The 21575-nt window shown below is 27.5% G+C and overlaps 1 protein-coding gene across 1 annotated transcript in view; it reads left to right on the top strand.

Moving 5' to 3' along the window:
• LOC111630033 (guanylate cyclase 32E-like) overlaps positions 1 to 21575 on the top strand; it is an 81624-nt gene that overhangs the window by 33640 nt on the left and 26409 nt on the right. Inside the window, exon 2 of the mRNA XM_023374035.1 lies at positions 12250 to 12550. Coding sequence (XP_023229803.1) covers positions 12250 to 12550 — 301 coding nt within the window. The remainder of the gene's footprint in view (positions 1 to 12249; positions 12551 to 21575) is intronic.

Here is a 21575-nt window from a genome sequence, read left to right as displayed (position 1 = left end):
ATGGGGAGTGAGGAAAGATCTACAATTCGTTAAAACTATGAAAGTTATATTTAACTTTCATCTTACTTCACAACTGCTTTTATGAATTATATTTAGAACATAAAAAAAATATTGTGACATCGCCACAACAATGCTAGACTGCAATTTTTAATTATATTTTTAATTTATTTAATTTAAAATATATGCTCTCCACCTCAAACTAGTGTCTTGCCCCTGTAAATCATACTTTTCCTATAACAGTAGAGTCGTGCCGATCGTCTATCTAACACCTTTCAGGGGAGAATTTTTGAATTTAAATGACGTGACTTCTGGTCTTGATCGGAATTTACAGGTCTACAATTTCTTCAAATTACAGCCCAATTTAATACATACAGAATATTTTATTCTTAGTTCTTCTAAATAAACTTTCCTTTTGTACGAATGATTACGTTAACAATTTGAATATAAAATAGCATTTCAAATGATATATTTCGTTCATAAAAGTAATAAAACTTTGATAAGATGGCTTAAAATTTTTCTTTTTTAAAAAATTTAGATTTTAATCTACTTAAATATTGCCGATTTTTGATAATAAATTCTAATTTTTTTTCTTTGCTACCGTAACCAAAGGTTTTATCATTAAACAAATTGGTCTTTATTTTACAAATTCATAAAAAATTTCTACCTTTATTAATGATACATTGGTTGCGAATTTTGCATACAAATATCATTTAACTAAGGCTGAATTTAACAGTTGATCCAATTATAAACGGAAATTGCTATATAAAATATCGTAACTCCGAGTTTCGAGACATCTCTGAGAGTGGAGATGCGCTCGTAAATATATTTTCCTTGTCATCTTTTAGTAAAATATATATATATCATTATTAAAATTTTGAATAGAAGTACTTGTATACAGATGAAATTCTTCAATAGAAGTTGGATATTTCATAATTTTCTTAGAATTTAATAAGAAATGTATCTGTTGTGTAAACCTATAAATTCTCACTGTCTGTCCATTCTTAATTTCAAGAACAATGTTAGATAAATCGAGACCAGATATGGAAAGCTTAGGGGCAAAAGGTCCCGTTAACTATATCCGGTCTAAACCGGAAGTCACGTAATTTTAATTCAAAAATTTGCTGCCAAAAGGAGTTAGATAGATTACCTGCACGACTCTGTTGCTAACAGGAAAGTGTGATGTACAGGGGCAAACCATTACTTATTTGAGATGGAGAGCATATATTTTTAATTAAATAAATTAAGAATATGATTAAAAATTGCAGCACGGCATTGTGACCATGTCATAATAAATAANACTATTATAAAATGGCAAAAAGTTTTTAATAATAAAATATGGTAACAGATGTCGCCACCAAATGTTGCCAGGAAAGTTAATCAACTCTTTGCTGGATTTTTAACCATTTGTTTAACCTTTAAAAACGGATATTTGACGATTATTTTGAAGTTACTCTTCACTTTTATCAATTTGGAATAAGATCCGCATTAAACTTATACAAATTTTGATCGAGGAATTATACTTTGCTAACCTTATAAGCTTGATTTTGAATTCATTATAACAGGATATATATAAGAATCATAAGCATATTAGTTTGATTTAAAAATATATGACGAAAGAATGATGTAAACAATAATGTCATTCTTTACGTCATTCTGTCGTAAATCTACGTAGGAACCACTTGTGATTATTTAAAGATGGAATAATTTAAAATTTATTCTCTTATCACTGTTATATTTTAGTTGTAGTTATATCATCTTTAATCTCGAGAACGGAGTTAGATACATGAAAATAAAGACCAGATATAGAAAGCTTAAGGGCAGGAGGCTCCAAGTAACAATATACGAACTTCTGGTCTATACAGGTAGTCACATGATTTCAATTCAAAACTTCCCCCGAAAGAAGTTAGATGACTGGCACGACTCTGTTGTTATCAGGAAAAGTATGATGTACAGGGGCAAGACACTAATTTGAGGTGGAGAACATATATTTTAAATTAAATAATATCATAGTTAACATTCTGCTAATGTTCGAATTGAAACTTTTACAACTGTTTCATTAAAATATGCAGACGAAACAGCGGGCTGATCAATTTTTAAATGATAATTTTATAAAATATTCACAAAAGGCAAATTGGAGTTAGTAAACGTTTCATTACAACAACCACAACAACAATGAAGATTTTTTAATCGATTTTATAGAGAAAATTTCACGAATTTCGATTACATTTGAGTATTATTCGAGCTCGAATTATCCATAAATTCGTAAAATTCCACGTATAAAATTTTGCTATTTATTTTGATATATTCTTTGAGGATCTTCCATTGTAAACCGTGTAATTCTTTTTTTACATAATCTTAACATAAGTTTATAAGTAAAACTTCAATTAAACATATTCTAAACACAATTTTAAATTGTATAGTTGAAAATAATTAATAAATTGCTAAGATAGAAAGGGCAAACATTCCATAAAACCAACGTACATCTTCTATTTAATTGATGCGTGTTGACCGTTCTTAATCTTAATTTTTAATTATTTAACAAAATTGTAAATGCTAATAAAGGGTAAAATCGTCATTAAGGATCCGACCCTACTCGAGAGACTACACGCGATTCCCTTTGTCTCCTCATCCCCTCGCCCTTAACTTTCATAAATTAATAGTATCAATTCCCCTAATACACAAATATCCCTACAAAATTTCAGAAATTTTCGACAAATAGGTCTACAAAATTGCAGTCCTATAAATTCTCACCGGAGTCCTTCTATCTGTCTGTCTGTCGTTTTCAATCTCGAGAACGGAGTTAAATGGATGACCGGTATAACTGTATTGTTAACAGGAAAAGTATGACGTGCAGGGGCAAAAACATTAGTAAAATTGAGAGCATTGTAACGATGACACAATAAATAATTGCTCGTTATTCATTGAAAATTCTATAAAATTTTATTAAATTAAACATTATATTTTATATAATAATGATTACGTTCGTTTATCATAAAAGTTTATTATATGTATAATAAATTTTTATGATGAACATACCCAGTAATTATTATTACGTACAATATAATATAATGACTAATTTAATAGAATTTATTTTAACTCACAAGGCAGTAAAAGACCCAAAAGATAGAACACTTTTGTAATTTCTGTTAGTTTGGCCCACCTGTCAGTTGGTAAAACCTCTGACTACTAGTAGGTTCTGGGTTTGCACCTGACCGTGCGGAGTAATTGGGATTAGCCAACTTAGCCTAATTAGGAGCCAGTTTCTCGTAGAAAGTAAGTTTCAAAAGTACTTTATATTATACCGGTACATTAAAGTACCCCAAGATTTTTACAGTTTTGGTCTCAGGATACCTTGAAACGTCGATAAATGCAAAAATTCGGGAGTTTTTTCTGTATGTATGGACATTAGTATGTGTGTGTGGAGGGGGCACGATTTTATTTCACCCTCTTGAAGCTTAATAATTCCTGTGATTTTGTCGAAAATTTCTAAAATTTAGCAGGGAAATTTGTTTATTATGGGGGTTGTTGCTATTAAATTTTGGTGGTTAAAGGTCGACGGTATGGGGAGATAATGGGGGTCGATTTTACTGGTTATTAGCATTTACAATTTTTTTTTGTTTTATAAAACCCGTCCCTACCCTCAAAATTAAGCTTTTTATATTTTTAACTATTATAAAATGCAAAAAGTTTTTAATAATAAAATATGGTAACAGATGTCGCCACCAAATGTTGCCAGGAAAGTTAATCAACTCTTTGCTGGATTTTTAACCATTTGTTTAACCTTTAAAAACGGATATTTGACGATTATTTTGAAGTTACTCTTCACTTTTATCAATTTGGAATAAGATCCGCATTAAACTTATACAAATTTTGATCGAGGAATTATACTTTGCTAACCTTATAAGCTTGATTTTGAATTCATTATAACAGGATATATATAAGAATCATAAGCATATTAGTTTGATTTAAAAATATATGACGAAAGAATGATGTAAACAATAATGTCATTCTTTACGTCATTCTGTCGTAAATCTACGTAGGAACCACTTGTGATTATTTAAAGATGGAATAATTTAAAATTTATTCTCTTATCACTGTTATATTTTAGTTGTAGTTATATCATCTTTAATCTCGAGAACGGAGTTAGATACATGAAAATAAAGACCAGATATAGAAAGCTTAAGGGCAGGAGGCTCCAAGTAACAATATACGAACTTCTGGTCTATACAGGTAGTCACATGATTTCAATTCAAAACTTCCCCCGAAAGAAGTTAGATGACTGGCACGACTCTGTTGTTATCAGGAAAAGTATGATGTACAGGGGCAAGACACTAATTTGAGGTGGAGAACATATATTTTAAATTAAATAATATCATAGTTAACATTCTGCTAATGTTCGAATTGAAACTTTTACAACTGTTTCATTAAAATATGCAGACGAAACAGCGGGCTGATCAATTTTTAAATGATAATTTTATAAAATATTCACAAAAGGCAAATTGGAGTTAGTAAACGTTTCATTACAACAACCACAACAACAATGAAGATTTTTTAATCGATTTTATAGAGAAAATTTCACGAATTTCGATTACATTTGAGTATTATTCGAGCTCGAATTATCCATAAATTCGTAAAATTCCACGTATAAAATTTTGCTATTTATTTTGATATATTCTTTGAGGATCTTCCATTGTAAACCGTGTAATTCTTTTTTTACATAATCTTAACATAAGTTTATAAGTAAAACTTCAATTAAACATATTCTAAACACAATTTTAAATTGTATAGTTGAAAATAATTAATAAATTGCTAAGATAGAAAGGGCAAACATTCCATAAAACCAACGTACATCTTCTATTTAATTGATGCGTGTTGACCGTTCTTAATCTTAATTTTTAATTATTTAACACTTCCAGAATTAATTTTTTACATTTATTTAATAATAATTTTTAAAATAAACCCACATAATTCTACTTCAATATAATATCATTTTATATTGTACTATACAAGTCACATTTTTTACTATAATGGACTTTAATTTTCTTTCGGTCTACGATTGAAAGTAGGTCAAAAAGAATTTTAAAAATTCAATTTTGAACATTTATTTTCATAAAAATAAAATTTTCAACATTACCTTTTTACTTAATTAAATAATAATAAACATCATTAATTTATTCATCTAATTTTTGAGTTCTTAATTAAATTTTCAAAAAATAAATAAATTTTACATAAAATTAAACTGAAAAAAATTATATATTTGTATTAAAACTTATTTAATTAATTTAAATAATTAGTAATTAATTATCTCAAGTGTATTTTTAAAGCAGTTTAATAAATTAGTAATAAATAAATAAATATGCTCTCGGAACAAATTAAAAAATAATTTTAATGAATTTTTTAATGTGGAAACGTTTTTATATGTATAAATATCAAATTTTTAGAAAGTATTTTATGCTTAAATGATGACTTTTCTTTTGAATTTTTGACTCGTCAATATATATAAAAAAGAAAAAAAGCATTTAGAAGTGATGAAACTTTGATAAGGGATGCTGGATGTAGGAGGATTTTTATTGAAAATTCATGCAATTTAATAGAATTTACTAAAAAACTCATATCGACACGTTATGAATGTCAAATATTTTTCTATCCACTACTATATAAATCGGTTAGAAAAATATTTGGAGTCAATGCACTCTCCTATAAAGATTCATATAAGATTCATACCGAAATTATTGAATTATTTACAGAGTTAACTCGTGATAAATTTGAATCTTACCCTATTGATAGAATGACACGATTCCCCAGTAAATAATCCAAAAAAAGTTTCATTTCATAATAAAAAAAAATATATTTTAATTTTAGAATAAATTCCAAGCTCTTCGATTTTTGCACCTCTAATGCTTTTCGTATATACACCACAGTATAATATATAACTTCAAAGTCACTTTTAAACTTATATATTATACTTTCGCGTATAAAAATATTATAAATAATAAAAAGATATTGATTTTTTTGTTGTAATAAAAAATATTTTATGCATTTATCTTTGTATTGATACAATAGTATAAGATGAGAATTTTGTGTAAGTCCTCTTCAGTGTCTTCAATACTCGATGTTGCCCCCATATAAATACTTTAAATTATTTTTTAGGAGATAAATTTGAAGTCGAGTAGTTTATATTTGTTAAATTTTAATTCATTAATTTATATTCTAGTGATTTGTGTTCATTCATTTAATCGGTCTTTATAAACAATAGTGGTAAATTGGTTTCATTTTAAAACAATTAATTGAGCTCCTTTAATTAATCTATGAGAAAACTAATTGAAAATGATAGATTTTGGCTTTAAATTCTATCCAAAATTAGCTTATACAATATTTTAGAAGTCCAATTTATTATTATAAATAAAATAAATTGTGTGATGTCCCGAATAAATGAAGAAGAATCTTTCTCATTTCTCATTATTGAGGATTATTGAGATTCCTTCCTCATCTAACACAGAAGAAAACTCTTTGTTTTTTCATGAATTTTCTCACGATTTTGTTATTATTAAATTTAATATATACTAATTTATTAAAATGTAAAGAATGGTTAAGCATCGAATTATTATAGATGCGAATAAAGGATTAATGTACAATTTGGTTACATAATTTACACTTGATCCATTTAAAACGATTAATATTTGTAATTTTATTGAAATTTTATTCATTTTTAAAAGGAAATTGAAAATTTAATAAATAAAATACATAAATTTCAATCTTCTGGCTTATTTTAAGACAATTTTGTCGATTAAATTATGAAATAATTATCAAAATCTTTTCCTAGAAAACAGATTAATCTCGAGAACTGTATTAGATAAATTAAAGTGAAGAGAAATACAGAAATTTTAGGGGCAGAAGGCTCCGATTAACTATATAAAAACTTCCATTTTAGATCGTAAATTAGGTAATTTTAATTCAAAAATTCCCCCCAACGGATACATGATCGGCACGACTTCACTGTTAGCAGGAAAAGTATGATGTACTGGGGCAAGACACTACTAATTTGAGGTGGAGAGCATATATTTTAAATTAAATACATTAAAAATATGATTAAAAATTGCAGCCCGGCGGCATTGTGACCGTGTCACAATAAATAAGTGCTCGTTACAAGTTTACTTTTCTTTGTAGCCATTTCTTTTACATAAGATAATAATAAATACAATCAGGTATATAATCATATTTATTATTATCGTCTGATGTAATCGAATGCGTTCTGTTACGCATCGTTTTACATAAAACGAAACATATTATCTGCAATTATTTAGGAAAAATATTATTATGAAGCACATAATAACTTTAGGAGCCATACATTTTACTTTCCGATTCTGTTATATAACAGAGGGAAAGTATGGCCATCGGTCAAAAAATTACCTCCAAGATTTTTACAATTTTGGAATCGAGGACGTCCAGAAATGCAAAAAAATTAGGGATTTTTTTCCATGTATGTATGATGTTAGCGTATGTGAGGGGACGTTTTTGTTCACCCTGTTTAAAGCTTAATAACTCTTGTGCTTTTTATCGACAATTTCTGAAATTTTGCAGGGAAATTTATATATTAGGGGAATTTATGCTATTAAATTTTGGAGGTTAAAGGTCGAGGAGGTAGTGAGATAAAGGGGGTCGCGCTTATCTCCAGTAGGTCGGACTTAAAGACGATTTTACTGGTTATTAGCGTTTATAATTTTTTTTTATAAAACTCATCCTTACCCACAAAATTAATCTTTTTGCCATTTTTATACGTAATTTTATAATTCGACACTACTTATTTATTATATTTAGTTCTTTGTTTGGGCTGGAAGACGAGTTTTTTCTCTTTGTTTTTGTCGCCTGAATTTGAAAATATTACTTGTTGTATCTCAGTTTATACATTGAAAACCATAAATTCCTTTGCTCCAATATCTAACCGAAGAGATGAATTTGATATTGCTCTTCTCTGACTCTCACTCTCTTCCATAGAATTAATATTTGTATTTTTAGAATAGTAACAAATATATAAAGTTTTGAATAAACTACAGTATTTAAAATCAAAATATCTTATACTGAAAATTTAATAATTTGTTTATATTTAAAACTTACATCGGGGTCATAAAACGAAAACCGATCTGACAGAATCAAAACATCTGTTTTGAGACGTAGTATCTGTACGTACAGACAAATTGACAGCGGAAACTAATCAAGAATTTACAAAATTTATGGAGTCGATATTATAAAATAGTTTACGATGTCAACTTTATGAAATTTCATGTTTTATGTTTCATCCATTCAATACGAAAAAATGAAAAAAAGATTGTCGTATTCTTATATATTTCATCAATTAAAAATATTCTTAAAACGAGCAAAAATCATTATGATATGTTCACAATGTCGGGATGCACGTTTAATTTAAAAATATATGCTCTCCACCTCAAATCAATGTCTTGCCCCTGAAACATCATACTTTTCCTGTTAACAAGAAAATCATGCCGGTCATCTATGTAACTCCGTTCTGGGGAAATTTTTGAATTGAAATCACGTGGCTTCCATTGTATATCGAATGTTTATATACAGTTAATCGGGAACTTCTGCCCCTAAGCTTTCTACAACTGGTCTTGACTTTTATCTATTTAACATCGTTCTCGAGATTAAGGAAGAACAGACAGACGGATGACAGTGGAAATTTATAGGTATACAATTTTTTTCATATTACAGCCCAATCAAAGTGTACGTTTTGAATTATTGTAGACCTATAAAGAAATCCAATTGACTGTTATCTCGAAAAGGACCAATTAAAAGTTCCTACCATTTGAACTCGTGAGATTTTTGGAATAACTTTTACACTTTGGTCCTATTCATTTCTTGTGTTGGTGGATCGTATAAACTTTTAGCTTTATTTACAAATTAAAACTCTGTAAACTGCAAAAAATAGTACGATTCACAGTTACAGACAAAATTTTACATTTAAATGACTAGAAAATTTGACAAGCATGGCTCTTTATTTAGATCTTATACTAACTTAATATAAACAGAAATAAATTTTTAACAGACATTTTGCTTTTTTGAACATCCAATTTTAGCATCATCATCATCTACGAATAGATTAAGCTCATTCTCCATCTTCCTTCCTGTCGGTTGATACCTAAGAACAGCTTGGAATAATCTATTTACTGCTATTCTGTTAACATACTGTAGCCAATTATATTTGTATTCTTGTATTTCTGACCTTCGGCCTTTCTCTTACGTTATACTTTCTCGAATGGTCCCAATTTTATAATTATATTCAAATTTTTGAGCCTATCTACAAACGCTTAAACGAAACTTGTATGTTTTATCAGTCATAAAATATTAAAAACAGTTTTTATGTAAAGCAGTCACTCGAATTTTTAATTTATCACTTATAAAAAGTATAAAAACAATTCCGATGCTTTTAATACTTTTTAAATCGTCATAAAATTCTCCCCTTTTTTTATCGAGTAGACCCACTTCTATCTTCTCTCCGGTTTGATGATGACTCTTTATTCCTTCTCTACTGTAATTTTTTGGATTTAATGTGTAATAAACTAAATAAATAATTGTTTCTAATTGCTTAATAACGACATTACCTTATAAATTTCACCTAAAAAATAGGTTCTGTTCGTAAGGATGACAATGTTTCTCTTTAACAATTATAATTATTGACGTTATTTGTGGAAAAATATAAAAGAAAATCAAATAAAATGGCATTAAAAGTATTTAATATTGACAATTAATACATTTTACAGCTTTATAATAAATAAACAGCAGCATATATTGAGGTAATAATAATGTCAATAATGATGAAAAAAGTGACAATATTTAATAGAAAAATCATCTTTTTATCGATAGATTAAGATGGAAAAATGTCGGTTATGACCTATAAATTTTAAATTCTAAGAATAAATGATTTATTTAATATTTTCTTAAGAATTTATTCTTCATTTAAATGTTATTTTAACCTACTTTCGACACGAAAAGTACTTCAATATATATTTTTTAAAAATCTTTTCTTCTTCTTTCAATCAATTTTTCATTAGCGAATGAATTCTGATGGATTTTTAATAAAACACTTTAAGGCGAATCAATTAATTTATTAAATATTATTCTAAAAATTTACATAATTTCTATATCGATTGCTCTTTTCTAATTTTTTTTTTCTTTTAACGTTCTACTCCAAATAATAAGTGAAATTTTCATGTTTATTTTAAAAATAGAAAATTTATTACTTTATTTACTTTAATCTGAAGTATTTTATCTTCCACTTATACTCGTTTATTTGCAACAAAGAGGTGCCTAACCTTTAAATGTTTAACCTTTTTTCTTTTATAAACAACGTCGTTACCATTGAATACCGCTACTTTCTTGCTACTAAATACATATAAAAGTAGTCCATTAATAACTAAAACTGCACATTTTCTATTAAATTTACATTCATTTCTACTTTCTTAAATATGGGGAGTGAGGAAAGATCTACAATTCGTTAAAACTATGAAAGTTATATTTAACTTTCATCTTACTTCACAACTGCTTTTATGAATTATATTTAGAACATAAAAAAAAATATTGTGACATCGCCACAACAATGCTAGACTGCAATTTTTAATTATATTTTTAATTTATTTAATTTAAAATATATGCTCTCCACCTCAAACTAGTGTCTTGCCCCTGTAAATCATACTTTTCCTATAACAGTAGAGTCGTGCCGATCGTCTATCTAACACCTTTCAGGGGAGAATTTTTGAATTTAAATGACGTGACTTCTGGTCTTGATCGGAATTTACAGGTCTACAATTTCTTCAAATTACAGCCCAATTTAATACATACAGAATATTTTATTCTTAGTTCTTCTAAATAAACTTTCCTTTTGTACGAATGATTACGTTAACAATTTGAATATAAAATAGCATTTCAAATGATATATTTCGTTCATAAAAGTAATAAAACTTTGATAAGATGGCTTAAAATTTTTCTTTTTTAAAAAATTTAGATTTTAATCTACTTAAATATTGCCGATTTTTGATAATAAATTCTAATTTTTTTTCTTTGCTACCGTAACCAAAGGTTTTATCATTAAACAAATTGGTCTTTATTTTACAAATTCATAAAAAATTTCTACCTTTATTAATGATACATTGGTTGCGAATTTTGCATACAAATATCATTTAACTAAGGCTGAATTTAACAGTTGATCCAATTATAAACGGAAATTGCTATATAAAATATCGTAACTCCGAGTTTCGAGACATCTCTGAGAGTGGAGATGCGCTCGTAAATATATTTTCCTTGTCATCTTTTAGTAAAATATATATATATCATTATTAAAATTTTGAATAGAAGTACTTGTATACAGATGAAATTCTTCAATAGAAGTTGGATATTTCATAATTTTCTTAGAATTTAATAAGAAATGTATCTGTTGTGTAAACCTATAAATTCTCACTGTCTGTCCATTCTTAATTTCAAGAACAATGTTAGATAAATCGAGACCAGATATGGAAAGCTTAGGGGCAAAAGGTCCCGTTAACTATATCCGGTCTAAACCGGAAGTCACGTAATTTTAATTCAAAAATTTGCTGCCAAAAGGAGTTAGATAGATTACCTGCACGACTCTGTTGCTAACAGGAAAGTGTGATGTACAGGGGCAAACCATTACTTATTTGAGATGGAGAGCATATATTTTTAATTAAATAAATTAAGAATATGATTAAAAATTGCAGCACGGCATTGTGACCATGTCATAATAAATAATTTTTAATTGAATTTTAAGTTTAAATCTGTTTAACATAGAAAACTATAGACAGAAATTTTTGAATCGTGATCCTATTTTTCACACATAATCCGTTGTAGTCACAATTGTAATGCGATACATCAATAGTCGAGGAGTTTTTAATGAAATATTTGACTTTTAGAAACTTTTTATTAATATTTTTTTTATTAATCAGTAATTTGGAATAAAATATTTTTATTTGTTTTTTTTAGCATTTTTCTATAGTAAAACTAAGGCGCATCTTAAAACTTTGTACAGGGGCAGTTACATATATCAAGTAACGTTCAATACAACTACATTACACCACGGATTTCAACATTAATTAATTTCTAACGAAATATTTGACTTTTTATATAATTTTTTATCACAATTACCACAATAAATAAATAAATATATATATTATAAAATAATTTAAATAATTAAAATGATATTTTTTCATTTAATATTTACAGAAATGTTCGGATAAGAAAGTATCGAACAAAACTTTATACAAAACGTTTGCTAGAACTTTGCCTCCAAGCTCCAAGATCTCGAAAGCAGTCATTTCGTTACTGAAAAAATTTAATTGGTATAACGTCATACTGCTAGTTGCAGAGGACACTTCCGACAAACAGATAGAAGAGGCTTTGGTTCCTCTTGCTAAAGAACACAAAATTGATATTATACAAACTTATTACATTCCTGGTTATTATTTATCCAGCAAGAACGAGATCCTTAGTGATATTATCGACAAGAGTTACGAAAGGACCAGAGGTAAATAAATTATCATTCTAGTGTCTACTACTGCTGTTATTACTTGTTTGAAATATTCATTAAAAATAAATATAATTCTCGTTATTTTCCTTAAATATTTTCTGTTGACTCACTCATTTATAATGGTTTTGTATTTAAACTTTTATATCATTTTATTTATTTAAGAAATTATGTTTTATTTTGTTTTATTAACTTTACTAAATCATATATCAATTAAATAAATAAATACGTATATATAAAATATTTATTATTAAAGAATTTAAGAAAGTAAAATATATTTCGTTTGTAATTTAATAATAGTTGATTCGAGTGAAAGGATAATAAAATTTAGTAAATAACTTATTTAAAAAATTAAGAAATTAATTAATTTAATTATAAACAAATTAATAATTGAATTACATAACTTACAGGGAGTTAATTAATGCTCGTTAATGAAATTATTCATTGTAACGTTGGAAAAATTTGTATAATAAAATTATATATTTTATAAATTATTAATAGCTTGTTAACTTATTTTATTAAGCTTATTATTATACTCTAATATATTAATTTATTTTATAAATTTTTATGTTATATAGAAGTATAGTGTTTAGATGTTCCCTTCTTAAAATCATAACCCATTCAAGAACTAGGACTCGAACGAACAAAATACTACAAAATATATCTCACCCCATAGGAAACAATTCGGGTCAACGTTTATATTGATTTAAAGGGTCTTTTTTTTTATCAGGAGCGCTCGAATTGTCTGTTATTTCTCAAAGAAACATTGGACGGTCGAATGCTTCTAGGAAAAGCTAACCAAACGGCGTTACAATGGTGAATGAATCATAAAGAAAAGATCTATAATATCGACATAAACAGTTATATTTTCAACGTTTTAGTTATTTTTTCACATTAAATAGATAAAGAAAATAATTTACCAAGAAATTTTCAAGTTAGAAAACAATATTTTTAACTTAAAAGATATTCTGGGAATTCAATTACATTCCAAATCTTTCCTATAATAAAAATACTAACTTAAATGTATTTATATATTTAAAAGTATAGAAATATAGTTTATAACTATGGAAAATAAATATATTGTTCTACTTATTTTAAAATATCTTTTTATACTGTATTTACAAATTTAATATTTAATGGTAGATTGGAGTGTAGGATAATATTTACTTATTTATTTTTAAATATATAAACAATTTGAAATGGAAAATATAAGAGAATTTTATAGAAAATTTTCTATTGCAAAGATTTAAAAAGTTTTCCATTATTTAGGTAATAAAATTCGATTTATTTGAAAGTATATTGATAGAGGTCATTCTCCTCGAAAACACAACCCAACAGAGAAGTTCACACTTCGCAACTATTTACAAAATTCTGTCAAACTGTCAAAGTATTGACATTGGTTCACGTTTAATTCTGTGGTACGACAAACAGAACGGACTAAAGTTTATTCGAAAACTCGCATTTTTGCATCCGCATCAAAAATTTGACAATCGTCCTTTATTTGGTTTACCGTATAAATTTATTAAGCAGAATAAATAAACCCGAAGATATTTTGATAAGTTTATCAAATATTAAAATTTCTTAAATTTTTCTTGTATTTTTCTTAAGTTTAATTTAAATAAAATTTGTTTATTCTTTTCAAAATTACTAAAAAAAAAAATTATCTTATTTCTGTATAAGCTTTAAATACCATTCAATAATTTAACATAATTATAAAGTATGGATTTATGGAGCTCTTAAATTAATGGATTTATGGAGTTTGTTCCGTAAATTCATACTTTATAATTACGTTAAATTATTAAACGATGTTTATATTTATTCTAGGTCATGTTATACCCTGTTTTACCCTTTTATCTCAAAGGAAATCGCTCTGGAAAGACGATGAATATATTATAAGTGGAATAAATAATTGACGACAGTAAAATTACCACATAGAAAGCGATTTAACATTTATCAAGTTAAGTTTATTCGTAAGAAACAATTAAAGAATTGCAGTCGATACGAATTAAATATGAAGAAAATTATAATCACAAATATAATGCGATTATATATTAATTACGATTCACTCTAATTAAGATTAACGTGTAATTCTCCATGATAATTTAATTATAATTATGTATAATATATTTTTATAATTTAATTATAAAATATGTATAATATATGATAAGATTTTAAGAGTCCGAATTCTCCTCATATAAATGGATAAATTTTGCTGGCAAACAAAATAATAATACTTAATTAATAAGTTTATAATATTCTTAAAAGTGTTCAGATGTATTTGTGTATAATTATAAGTCAAGTAGTCAATTATAAATAATATATTTTCTAATGGTGTTTACAGTCGTAAAACGAGTACAATAGATAAACTATTAAGAACCTCAAAAGGATAAAAAGAGTAATATCGATTGAAATTAGTAAAATTACTTCTTAAATAATGGAAGAACTCGAATGGTTTGAAGATCACTCATTATAGTCAATGGCTTGCTAATTAAGAATTAGAAGATTACATCAATTAGATCATCTTTATTATAAAGAATCTTTTTGACTTTATTAACTGGGTTAAGTTGGAATAATTTATAGTATCGTAAAAGATTCAATTTTCCTTCATTCGAAAACACTTCTTAAACTTTGGACTTAATCATTCTGTTGATGCTGTAGGTTTTCACTTACAAATGGAAAAGTTTAAAGATACTTTCTACTAAATCTGGACGATTTGACTCGTCGAAACACGGGGTAATTTTCAGATAGAAGTCCTTTTAAAGGGCCAACGCCACGTGGAGAAATTTCCGGTCGTTAAATGTCTCGTCGTAAATTGTTCATCAAACGGGAGTTTTCCACTTCACAAGTAGTTTTAAAATGTCCGACTGACAATTTAGCAAAAACTTCTCAGATATTACCGTTTAGTGATGTAATTTTTAGTGATTTTTCACTCGTTCTGTCATGCAGATATAATGTTCTCAAAAACTAAAAGGGAGAGAGAGTCGAAATTTTCGAATTTCGTGTTTAATACTGACCCCATCAATAACAGTACAGTGAGTTATAACAATGTGACATCGTAAATAACTCCAATAACGTCATCAATAATGCATAAATACGCCTTAAATTACATTGACGTGAAAAATGAAATCACGTCAATAGTATGCAAATCTTCGTGTATTTAAACTAAGACGGTTGCTAATTGGTTAATGCTAATTTTCGAAGCCAACACTCTGTATTTTTATACTGAAAATTTCGCGAGATTGCTCGGATGATCTCAATTATTTTTATATAAAACTCTTGGTTTTATCACGTTTACTGTTTTGCTTTTCATTAGAGACTATCTGAGATACCCAGGCCAAACTCTTAATTTGATTTTAATTTTTTTTGTTTGTCTCTGCTAATTATCCTCGATAGACCTTTCAGGAACCCTCTAAATGTCATAATAAGGCATTAGTTCTAATTTTGGCCTCCGGGGACTAATATCAACTGCACCGTTCGATTTCTCTTAAAAAGTTACTGCTGATAAATAATTTCCCTTTGGAGCATTCTAGATCAGTGAGACCAAAATAGAGGTCCCCTCCTTTAAATTTAGGGGGAAATCAGCAGAATGGAGCGAAGTTTAGGGAGAAAATATAAAGTCTGCCTATATTGGTTTATGGAGCTTCAGCCACGAGTAAGAGCTCCTAAAAGTCACACGACTCATAACTGTTCTCAATTGTGATAAAGCAAGTCGCTTCATGACATGAGGTTTTTGCTCAATTGTGCCATGCCGCCTGCGCCTTAATGTAAACAATTGTGTTTTATGTGAACTCTGTTAGTTTTAGGGAAAATTTCAGGTCTGTTGAAAGGGTTTTTCAGGACAGAAGGTTGACGACCCTACTCTAAATAGTTTTTTCGATATCTATAGAGGACAAACGGACACGCATTATAAAATATTTGTATTGATTTATATTTAATGATAGTTTACTGACATTTCAATTGAATTTTAAATAACAAAGAAAATTCACCCAATATCGCCACCCGAAAAGAAACCCCATTTATAGACCCCGAAAGAAAACAAGTTCTACCGTACACGTTTGTAAATTTCGCAGAGGACCGCCTATGTTCTCAATGATCTCTTTATAATTTCTCAAGGATACGATTTATCCCGAAGAATTAAACAGAAAAAAAACTATATCCTATTTATATTAATACAAATAAATTTTAATTCTTTTATGAAAATTTATATTATATTATTTATAAAAATCGATCTATATAATTTGATTTGTCATTTTAAATATTTTTTCTTATTTAATTGGCATATAATTTTAAATGAATATAAATATCGTATTGTCTCTAAAATTAAATACATTTGAATTAAGAGGTAAATATGACATTTATTCTAAATACTTTCTAATGGATGTTCATTTATAAATGCCACACATTTACAGTTATAAATTTAATTTGATAATTCTTTGTGTAATTGTATTATTATTATTATTATTATTATTTGTAGGCCATTATCTTTTAAAGTTGAAAGCCTGTCTGCAAATTAAATTGCAGACAGGTTTTCCAAGAAGCTACATATTTTTAATGGCTATTAGAATATTAATAATTATAAATGCATATTTCAATACATTTCCTATTCCTCATAAAGGGGAGACCTTCATTTTTCACGTGTTTCAGTTGTATTGTTGTTATAATATTAAGTCGTTGATCTTGTTTTTTCTTTCATATTTCTTCATTCTTCATATGGATCCATGTAAGAAATTTTTAGGCATTTTGCTTCAAAGACTATTTGTTGAAACAAAATGCTTCAGACAATCGACGATGTCACAATACCCAGTCGACCCCCTATAACACTGTTGATTATTCCGTTTTATATGAATTCCATGTTGTACGAGTCACTTAGATTTTACAAATACGTGAGCCGTTCACAGCCCGGCACATGTATTTGTAAAATCTAAGTGACTCGTACAACATGGAATTCATATAAAGCGGAATAATCAACAGTGTTATAGGGGGGTCGACTGTAAATAATTGCCCGTTGATCTTCAAATTCCTCAACCACGAAGAATTGTATTAACCAAATAAAACGTAGTTTGAGTTTTAAAACAAATTTTTTTTCTATCAGTTTAAAGAATCTCAAGTCTTTGAAGTATGGAACTTTCAGTCCTTGCTTTAACATCGATTGCCATCTGCCATTACTTCTAAGTACACTGTGTAATAAGAATTTGTTGTTTAGCTTCTTCAGGATGAATGCCATTAATCTTTTGTCTTGACAGTATTTTTATTGATAAGTGAGGTTTCGTTAGTAATTATAATTTTTGATTTCTAGATATTAATGGAGAGTCAAAATCCTTGAAAGTTTTCTCAGTCGATTTGTCAGTTCTTGAAGATTCTTTGCTAATAAATCAATATCATTAGCAAATCTAAGATTGTTTATTCTTCTATTTTCTAAAGTTATTTCAATATAATCGTTTCAAATATCTGATTTAAATTATGGATGATCCAGAAATCGGTTAACTGTGTATTATTTTGATAAACATGCCAAGTAATTTATAATTGTTTCAAAGCATTGCAATTAAACAATTATTTTACAAAGGTTAAATAACTTTTGAGCCGCTATTTTGTATTCAATAAGTGAATTAAAAGTACAGCTTCGAAGCACAATTTTTCCATCTTGATGGATTGGTTATAAATTCTTTTAACATTCTTAATAATTTTGAACAAACAAAAAGTATTGTGACATCGTTACAATGCCGGGTTTCAATTTTTAATCACATATTTTTAATTTATTTCATTTAAAATATATGCTCTCTACCTCAAATTAGTAGTGGCTTGCCCCTGTACGTCATATTTTTCCTTTAACAATACAATCATGCAGATTATCTATCTAACACCTTTCGGGGGGGGAATTTTTTAATTAAAATTACGTGACTTCCTGTCTACATCGAAAGTTTTTATATAATTAATGGAGGCTTCCTACCCCTAAGGTTTCCATATCTGATTCGAATTTTATCTATCTAATACCGTTGTCGAGATCAAGGAAGGACAGACTGACAAACGACTGTGGGAATTTAAAAGCCTATAATTTTTTCAAATTGAAGCCCAAAACNGGGAAAATTTTTAAATTGAAATCACATGTCTTCCACTCTAAACCGAAAGTTCGTGTATATTTAATTTGGACCTTCTGTCCCTGCTCTTTCCGTACATGGTCTTGACCTTTATCTGTCTAACACCGTCATCTAGATTAAGGAATAACAGACAGACGGACGACGGTGGGAATTTATAGGTCTATAATTTTTTTTAAATTGCAGCCGAATAATTTATAAATTTTTTAATACTCGATTTATTATATTTTTTTCGTTTTTACGTTCTATATATTAATATATATGCAGCCGTAAAGGATAGGTAAAGTAATGTATATATGTTATGTCACTAGTTATATACTTATGTTTATAATCTTTAGAGCTAGACTATATAAATAATAACGTATAAAGTGAAGGATAAATAATAAATGTAAGAAAATAGAAAATTGAACTTCTTCTTAAAATCCATTACACTAGATATATATGTATAAATTTGTAATTATTTTTATATAATTCTTAATTTTTCTTTTACAAAAGTTGCAAAAATTTCAATCCATTAAGTAAAATATTGAAGATTAATGTTTATAATATCCACGTCTTCATTAGTTTATTTATTTATTTAAAAAAATAATAATCTAAAAGATCTTCTTCGTACTCTATCGTTTAAAAATAAATAAATAATATAGAGGCATAAATAAAATAATAATACAGAATTGATGATGTAATTTCTGAAAATTTGAATTAGTTATTTTAAAAACACGCTGAACCGGAAGTCACGTGTTTTTTTATAAATTGCAACCCGGCATTGTGACATACATTTGAGTTTTAACGTTATATTTATTTGAGTTTTGTGCCTGTACAATTTAGGGGGGTCTTTCTTAATCACATGACTAAAATTAGACTAAAATTAAGATAAGAAAAAGGGACGTTTTACTCCCTTAAATATAAAAAAACACTAAGGAATTTTTTTATAAGGGTGCAGAGCTTGTTTTAAAAAATCAAAAGGTGCAAGCAGCGAAAAGATTAAACATTACAATCCAAACAAAGAGTAAAAAAATCGATAGATCTTAAATCACTTTTAATGTTAAATACTCGCATCCTGCCAATGTCTTCTCTTGTGACGATTTTCTTTTATACACAGATTATTTATACGTTCTTTTGCCGTTTTCTATTATTATTATTATAATAGAAATTTAAATTATATTGGACGAAGTTGAAGCGATTAATAATACAGAAAAATCAATATTAAAACGAGTAACCGCTTCATTTTATGCTTTATTTCGTTCTATATATTACGATTATAATAGAATATTGTTGTAATCTATACAGTAAGATGTTTACAGCGTAATGACAATGGTTTCTAATTACTTTGTGAAAGAGACTATATTTGTGAAATCGTATACATACAACACACAATAAAAGTTTATTAAAATCTCTTCTTTATATGCACACGATTGAAATTTAATTAGAAATTATTTACTGTACAGGGTAGACCAAAAGACAATTAACCGAGATATTCCATACCTGTTTGAATTATTTTTACAATAGTATTTAATATATATATATATATATATAACATTACCTAAATCTAATTAATTTTTATTTTTAGAATTAAATGGATTGTATATGATTATAAATATTCTTAAAGAATTAAAGATATTTAGCAAGAGACAAAAGGAATACATATCATTCCTTAATAAAACCTACTGGATTTCTATTCCCTACATTGGAAAGACCACTGGATTTGCTTCTGAATAAGACAGTTTTTTTATTTATTCTTAGAATGTTTCATTCACAGACTACAGTCAAAAACAATAATTTTAATCTCATTATATTATTAAATCTATCTCATTAATCTCATTATTTAATCTATTAATAATGTATAATTTATGAATAAAGAAATGATGAATCATTGGTGATAGATGTGATCCTCTGGTAGCATTTTAATTAACATTGGTTTATAGACTTGACAGGATGTACAAAAAAATCTAAGGTAAATGTATAAAAAAATGAAAAATATTTGAAGCTAATAAAAACACATTGGAAATCTTTTTTCGAAATTTACTAAGAACATTTACTGAACAGTTATATCATCTTTGAGGTGCTCAAGTATTCCATCCGTTTTAAAATTTGTAAATTCCAATTTACACTCTAAAACATGTAAACATGATGATGACCATTAAATATGACTGAAGGCTTTTTTAATCATTAAAGTTTTGTTATTTGCTGGAATTTTTGGTTTTTTAGAAGTGTTTATTTCAGTGGTATGTGGTGACATTTGATGATAGGGAAGCTGTGCCAGCACTGGATAGAATCATTGGAAGCATTATATGATATTTTGGTGTGTAGAATTCACGAGCTAAACCGCAAGAGCTTGGTGCTCTGTATAGCACATGCATGAATGCCTGTAATCTGGCTGCTTTACATAATTCAAATATTTTGGCCATGGAAGCTATCCCATATTCAACAATACAGCACTTCCATAGGAAATATGCATATACAAATTTATATTTGAATATGCAATAGCAATGTTATCTTCTTTTTTTACATGTAGTATAGAAATTTATTGAGTTGCTCGGAAAGTAATTTTGTTTTTTTTACCACTAGACGGGTTAGTCATATTTTTTCTGCCATTTTCATTCTAAACCATATTATCATTATGTATTTTGACAGCTAGCATTTTAAAGCTTATTTGAAAAAAATTTTGTTTGATTCTGTGCAATTGTTTATTTTTTGTGTCCCATCAAATATGGAAGATCGAAAGCAGCATTTTTGGTATATTTTGCTCTTTTATTACCGAAAAGGTAAGAATGCTGTTCAAGCGAGAAAAAAATTGTGTGACGTGTATGGAGAAGATGTATTGACAGAACGACAGTGCCAAAACTGGTTTACAAAATTTTGTTTTGGCAATTTCAATATTGAAGATGCACCATGTTCTGGATGGCCAGTTGAAGCCAATGAAAACAAAATAAAGG

This window comes from Centruroides sculpturatus, unplaced genomic scaffold, assembly GCF_000671375.1.
Source record: "Centruroides sculpturatus isolate CEXI.00-Female unplaced genomic scaffold, Cexi_2.0 scaffold646, whole genome shotgun sequence".
Classification (NCBI taxonomy): domain Eukaryota; kingdom Metazoa; phylum Arthropoda; class Arachnida; order Scorpiones; family Buthidae; genus Centruroides; species Centruroides sculpturatus.
This window is presented reverse-complemented; position numbering and strand designations above follow the sequence as displayed.